The sequence below is a fragment of the Protopterus annectens genome, chromosome 11.part0 (assembly GCF_019279795.1).
Source record: "Protopterus annectens isolate FY-2018-M chromosome 11.part0, PAN1.0, whole genome shotgun sequence".
NCBI classification, from domain to species: Eukaryota; Metazoa; Chordata; order Ceratodontiformes; family Protopteridae; genus Protopterus; species Protopterus annectens.
In genome coordinates, this window is record NC_056745.1 from 157,427,429 (window position 1) to 157,435,043 (window position 7,615).

At 42.4% G+C, this 7,615-nt stretch overlaps 1 protein-coding gene across 1 annotated transcript in view; it reads right to left on the reverse strand.

Annotated features, from left to right (window-relative positions):
• Positions 1 to 634: 634 nt before the first annotated feature.
• Positions 635 to 7,615, reverse strand: part of NDUFA9 (NADH:ubiquinone oxidoreductase subunit A9) — a gene marked incomplete in the record, with an annotated part of 561,760 nt that continues 554,779 nt past the window's right edge. Inside the window, 1 exon segment of the mRNA XM_044087558.1 lies at positions 635 to 921. Coding sequence (XP_043943493.1) covers positions 751 to 921 — 171 coding nt within the window.

The following is a 7,615-nucleotide window of genomic DNA, read 5'->3' on the forward strand; positions in this document are numbered from 1 at the left end:
CACGCAGCAAGAAAGACTGAATAAAATAATGGCGTCGGCTGCATATTTTATACCCCTGATGTCATGGAAGAGGAGACAGCAACCGACGCAGGAGCCAAGACTTTGATATTCAGGCCGAGGGCAACCTGCCAGCAGATTATCCAAATGTAATGAGTGCAACAGTGAAACATGAAGAACATCCAAAGCACCTGCCCAAAACTCCTGTGAACACAGGGAGAATCTGAAGACCTCCCACTGAGAACAAACTGAAGAGCCAAGTACTGTGCAGCAGCACTGTTAATTTGTGCCACAGTAAAGCTCACTTTTACCGTTGCATATTAAACTTAAATTCATATTTTACCTCTTCCGCTTTAACACGACTCACAGTAAATGTAGTCCAAGAATAGTGCTGTGCAGCAGCATTGCTAATTTGTGCCACAGTAAAGCTCATTTAACACTGCATATTAAACTTAAGTCTGTATTTTACCTCTTCCACTACAACACACGACTCATAGTAAATGCAGTCTAAGAATATTTTTGCTTAAATATAAACATTTAAAAATCAAACAATGGCTAGCAGAGATATTCACAAAGGTACTACTAAATGCACTGTAGAAATGGAATTATAAGGTTGAGGGACTTCAAGATAACCGTGTTCTGAACAAGTATACTTTATAATTCTTTAGGTATTTACAGTGAACAAAATATCAAGCTGAAAGATGTGTTTGGTGAAAAAACACATCTTATGTTTAAATTACAACACATGCATCACTAAAAGTTGACAGTCTTTGCTGGTTTAGCATCTTCCAGATCTGCATCCAGCCAGCGAAACCTGCGATGCCTACGCAAAACTTCAATTGCTTTCTGCTCAAGAGATGTTGGCACTATCCCTAGGTCTTCCAGTGCAGGCAATTCAGGTAACTTCTTGTCAGTCAAGTGAAGCTGAAAAAGTTATTTTAAAACTATATTAATATACAAACTCTTAAACTGGAAGATTAAGAACAATGAATAATTAAAAAAAAAAAAAAAAAATGTTTTTCATCTCAACTGTTTGGACCTGTGGGGACTATACCTTAGAACTCCCTAGCTCCGTTTAGTTCAGTGAGATTATCCTGATTAAAACTGATTATCCATGACCTGAGAAATGCAACAAATGTCATTATTTCAACAGAAAGGCACTGAAATCCATTATTCTACTCGTGTAAATTAAGGAAAGTACAGCTCTGTGATAAATTTATCACAGCAATAGATGCTTGAATACAGGGATCACTGTTGTGATAGTCATCACAGACAAGAAATCAGCTGCATGCATAGGTCTTGACCACTAGGCCAGACCTTCACAGTTTTTGACATCCCCAGGATATGCTGGTATCCACCTAAAGCCAGAAAGGTCAACAAGATGCCTGGTAGAATGGCAGCAGCAGTGGCACTTCTCAGTTTTTTATTTGTGTAGAAGGGAAGGAAATCTCCCCAGCAAATGACCTGTTAATGTTGACCTAGACAAAGCCGGGTAGGACTCCTAGCTAGCAGTCATGATACTTCACATAGTGTGCATAAAAATAAGGATAGGTATTCTTCCAGAGCACAGTAGCTGCAATGAAAGGTGGTGGAGTTGAGGGTGGGAATCTACAATGCAGCAGTAATTCCTGCACTTAAAGATTTACTGCTATGGTAAAAGATATACGGTTATCATCATAGCAATCACTGCTGCAGTACAATATCACATATTTGAAGAGTACTATAGCAGTAGCTAACCTGACTATAGGCTTAAGGTTTTAAAATATGGCAAAATACAGAGGACTACCATTAATGAAATCTTCACCTAAATCACCGGATCAGCTTTAGCTTTATCATATACCCCAATACACCCCACCTCATGGCCACGTGATCTGTGGTAAATTGTCAATTACAGCAGATGCAGTCAAAAGTAGATTGATGGCAAAAAAATGGAAGTATTGCATTAAATGGATGTAAACTAAAACTGGCCTAGACGTAAACTAAAACTGGCCTAGACGTGCCACAACAGGCAAGAGGTACGATATCAAAAATGCCTCCAGACATCCAAAAGCTAATTCAGAAAGGAATGTATTAAAATGACAACCATTCAATACTTTCTCCTAATAGTGTACAGATTTATAAAGCAGAAAATCTCAACTTTCAATAAACTTGAATAAAAATTCACTTTCTAGAACCAGATAAATCACAATCCTGTTCATCTGAATTCTTCCAAGCTCTCAGTAAGTTAGTTGATTCAAATTTGAGGCTAACCGAGCAAAACAAGTCTGAATTAGGTCATCAAAATTTTGAAAGCGGCAAACATGTTTCCACAGAGTGGGTCTTGCAGTGACATGATTATTCATGGTCTTCAGAAAGAGTAAATACAGAAAAACCTATGCCAAACTATTAAAACATCTAATAACAAAGTAACTATATCTACCAAACAGTGACATTATTATACTGATAAAAGACTGCAGCTGTTTAAATTTCATCAGCATATCACACCATGATTTGCCCAGTTAATACTACGAAGGCAAAACAAATGCATTTATTCAGTTTTCCTTTACACATGGTCTTCCCTTTGCCCCAATCATAGATCTAATGTTAATGTTAAGACTTAACTCGCCCACAAACTGGTTAACCATCCTCTAAAGATTCCATCCCTCCAGTGTCTAACTCCAACCCTATCTCACCACCAGACTACTAAGATCCAATAACAAAAATCAATTACAGGTTACTAGAGCCAATAACACTGCTGGAGAAGCACTATTCTCCAGCGCTATAGCCAAATTATGGAACACCCTTCCCCCCCACAATAACCATCATGCACCCACTTCAAAGCTTTACTTGCAGTGCACCTAAAAACATGCTGGCTATGCCCTTGTAACTCTCCCCTCTAACTTCTCCTACTCCATCTACCCTCTACCTCTCTTCCACCCCACAAACTACCTTTGATTACAGCAAGCTCCGATACTTCCATGCCTATCTACTTATTATATGGCAGTAACTTCTTATTGTAACAATTAATAGCTATGACTTCGTGGATAGAACAGATGCTAGTTATCTACTGAATGTACTATGTTCTTCATCTGTAACTGTTTATTTTAATTGCTAGGATTCTTCATCTGTAACTATGTCTGTAATATTTTAATTTGTTGAGCTATTCTCCCTGGGCCTCCGCTGAAAATGGACCTGGTCCAGTCGGACATTCCTGGTCAACAAATGTAAATAAATAATGTTGTATTTAGCATTTCCTGTGAAACAAGTGTTGGTAGGTACCACTGACTTTTTGAACACCGTTGTTTATCAGTCTACAGAAAATTTTGGAATAACTATGTGATATAGGAGTTGACCAAGATGGCATCCATTTTCCTGTCTTGGCACTTCACACATTATTCCATAATATTTTACAGGGCAATAAGACCTTTGTTAAATTATCTACTTTTTTCTTGTACACTTTTAAACATACCACTATATAAATAACTATGACAAATATTCTAACGTGGATTTGATCTGTGCATTCTCATGGTGCCTCTGATGAACACGTGATCATCTTATGATGTTTATGATATCTGATGGGATCCTAATATTCTCCATTTAATGGTGATATTTCATCTGTATATCTCACACTAGTTTGAAAACCAAACAGTGCTTTTCATACTTAAGTGTACTTGGACACACACCATTACTGACAGCTTGGACATTTTTGATTGGTTGAGTCCTGCTGCTGAAAGGGTCAAATGTGTGACTAGCTACCTCAAACACAGACTTTCTGCTTCACTGAGAATGAGAGACATGAATTACACTACTGGCGTTGCTTCAGACTTCACCTTCAATCTGTCGGCTTCAAATATGGATTAACTACCTCGGTGAAAAAAAAGGCCAATAATCAAATGGATAGGACTATCTGACTTGTGGGATTCTAGCTCAAAACAGATTGTGAATACAATGTTGGCCATTACTAGTGCTAATCGATAAAGGAGTAAAATACTAAAGTGCTTAATATACAGATGGATGGTGCCTTCTTAGCTTTACAGTGCAGTGCATACATGTGAACAAAACTAGTCAGTAGTGCAAGCAAAAATCTGCTCTTTTTTCTTACCAAGGATAATGCACTGATCAATACTGGGTCTTTTAAACCTCTTCTAAAATTATTTAAGGAACATATCCAGTAAATCTTTGGATGAACGAGTATATTGTCAAATATAGGAATCAAAGAACTGAGACGTACAATTGGTGAAAGAGTCATTTTGAGTGCTGACATTTTTGTTTGTGTTGAATGTTTTTTGATTAGGTTGGGATCAGCAACTGATGGAAAATGTAATCTGTTTAAATTTACACTAAGATGGATATTTCAAGTGTCCTGGCACTGTAGCAATGAAGAATAATGCCCAGAAGTCCAAAGACCAATTTGCAGCTTGGGAAGCTAGAACAGCTGAAAAGTGGGGGGGGGGGGCAGAAGATGTATAACGGTCATTAGCATGCTCGCCTGGGAGGGAGGATTCCCACTACAGTGAACTGGTGGCTACAGGGGAGTGGCTTAGGATGATTTCCCAAAGAACATCTCTAGGGAGAATGTGGGCAAGTCCATCCAAGCCAGTGCAGTAGCCCTTGAGGAGGCATGTCAAGAAGCATGGGCATAGGCAGCACCTCTGTGGTGACAAACAGCTGATATCACCACATTACTGGGGATAAGCTGCATCCATAAAAATGTCCTTGTCCTAATAGCTCCTAGCATGATGGTTAGGTAATCAGCTTTCACTCATGGAAATGAAAGAGCAGGGAACAGCTCTCGTCCTGTGAGAAGAGTACCGCTCTGTAAAATCTTACCACAACAGTAGATGTCCTCTTCACTACTGCAGTATTCTTCACTGAAGGGATCACCTGCAAAGGACAGCCCAATGTCCAGACAGTATACCAAAGCCTTTAAATTTTATAGGCTCCATACATTACACATATGCTCCCTATTATAGGGCATAAATGTTATGCATAGATGCAAATACAAAGTACAGTTGTTTACACTTACCATAAATGTAGATGTTCAAGTGCATTCACTGTTGCAGTCATCACAACTAGGTTATCCTGCCAGGGGTTGCCCTCAGTTGGCCAGAATACCAGATGCTTAGTATTTCTGCGTCAGTTGCAGTCGCTCCAGGACTGACGTCAGGTCATCAGTGGTATAAAATCAGGCAGACAATGCCATTACATCAGTTTTTCTTGCCCCAACTGTCAGGAGCCCCCAAATAGGGCGCTAGGTTATGGTGAAAGAACACCACTAATAGAAAGTAAATACCAAAAATTCCCTGTAAGGAGGGAGAGAGAGAGAGAGAGAGAGACAAGGAGGATGGAGGGTGGGAAACCAGGACTGCAACAGTGAACACACTCGAACATCTCCATTTATGGTAAGTGTACACAACCGTACTATGTTCTTCATGATTCATTGTTGCAGTCATGACACTTGGGTTGATTTCCAAAGCTGAAGAAAAGGGTGGAGGCAGTCAAGATGACTGGGGGCTGGCAAGATGCCCTTCAAGACTGCGGTGGCAAAGCCTGCCCTGGATTTGGAGAAGATAGGCAGGTGGTAATGCTTGGTGAAGGTATGAACAGAAGTCCATGTTGCAGCCTCCAGGATGTCCCTGGTGGGGACCCCTCTGAGAAAAGCTGCAGAGGTGGAGGTTGCCCTAGTGGAATGCGTACTGACCCCTTTTGGGGACTGTTTCCCATGCTGTTTGTAGCAGAAATGGATGCGGTGTGCTATCTATTTGGAGATTGTTTGGATATGGCCTTGCCCTCTTGCCCCAGCTGCGAAGCTGACTAGCAAATGGTCTGTTCTTCTAAAAGATTTACTCCTATCCAGATAGAATCTGAGCTGTCTGTGCACATCTAGAGAGTGCAGAATCCCTTCCCCCTGTTTTGTGGGTTAGGGAAAAAGGTGGGCAAATGAATGGATTGGTTGAGAGCCACACTAGACACCACTTTAGGCATGAAGGATGGGTTAGTCCTGAGGGTGACCCTGTCGGCATGGAAAATGATGAAGGGCTCTAAAGCCATGAGTGCCTGTAGCTCTGAGACTCTTCTTGCTGAAGTGACGGCCATAAGCAGGGCTGTTTTCCAAGAGAGGAATTTTAACTCTGCTGAAGCTGCAGGTTAAAAGGGGGGGGGGGTAGGGTGAGCTTTTCCAACACAAAGTTAAGGTCCCAAGCTGGGGTAGGAGCTCTTCTGGGTGGCCTTAAGTTGTTAGCCCTCTTAGGAACTGTTTGATGACAGGGTGTGAGAAGAGAGGTGGCTCTGCTGTAATGAGCAGAGGCATGAATTTTAATAGAAGAGAAGGCTAGACCCCTGTGTAGTAGGTCTGCTAGGTAATCCAGGATGAGAGGTAGGGAGGGCAGTCCTGTTTCGGCTCCCTTAGCCTGGACCCAGGTGCAAAACCTTTTCAACTTGTCAGCATAGGATTTTCTAGTGCTGGGGTATCTGGCCTCATGTATAACATTGCAAACTCATTTGCTTAGGCCGGCAGCTTGAGGAGAGGTCAGGGAAAAAACCCATCTGCCAGGCCGACGGTCTGCAATTGGGGATGCATGAATTCTCCATTCATCTGGGTCAGACGTGTTGGGATCTGAGGTAGGTGCCAGGTGGCAAGGGTGACAGGCTGCACAGCAGTGAGTACCAGTGCTGGCTTGGCCAGTCTGGGGCAATCAGAATTGCCCTTGGTTTTTCCTCCCTTATTTTGAGCAGCACCCTTGAAATGAGTGGTAGAGGTGGAGATGCACAGACCGAGAGGTTTACCCATTGGAAGTATAGAGCATCCACTTTCCAGGCCTTGCTGTGAGGTTCCCTGGTGCAGAATTTGCTGAACTGATGATTGGAATGGGAGGCAGAGTCCCACCTTCGGGGGTGCCCCATTTCTGGATTAGAAGGGTGAAGGCTTTGTGGTCTAGCTGCCACCTGTGTGGGTCTAGAAGGTTTCTGCTTAAGCTGTGTGCCAGAGAGTTTAGGGAGCCTGGCAGGAATTGTGCTAGCAGATTATCTGCATGGTTGAGGCCGTGTACCAAAAGGTCATGGCGAGCTTGCAGAGAGGGTAAGAGTGAGTCTCTCCCTACTTGTTGATGTACCACATCACTGTGGTGTTGTCTGTTTTGATCAGTAGAGGCCAGATGAGAGTAGGGGTCTGAAAGCCGTCAGGGCATGCTGAACAGCTAACATCTCTTTTCGATGAGCAGATATATTCAATTCGGGCTCCAATGGCCCTGAATGCACCTGCTGTCCATGTGTGCACCCCAGGCATAGTCTGATGCATCCGTGGGGAGGGTCTGGGCGGCGTGGGATTGCGAGAAGGAAAGTCCTTTGTTGTGGTTGCATGCTGCTGCCCACCAAAGAAAATCTTTCCTTAGACAGGGTATCATTGGCATGATAGTTTCCAGGTCTTGAGAGTGTTGACACCAAAGGCTTTTTAGGTACCATTGTAGTTTCCTCATATGCAGTCTGGCATATGGAATTAGTAGAATGCAGGAGGCCATGAAACATAGAGCTTGCAGGATTTTCCTTGAGGATAACTGGGTTCTGGTGGCTAGTTGAGAGAAGTAGCCTGTCAGGTAGGCTTGTTTTTCTGGAGTAAGGAATGCCATCTGGGGTGCTGTGT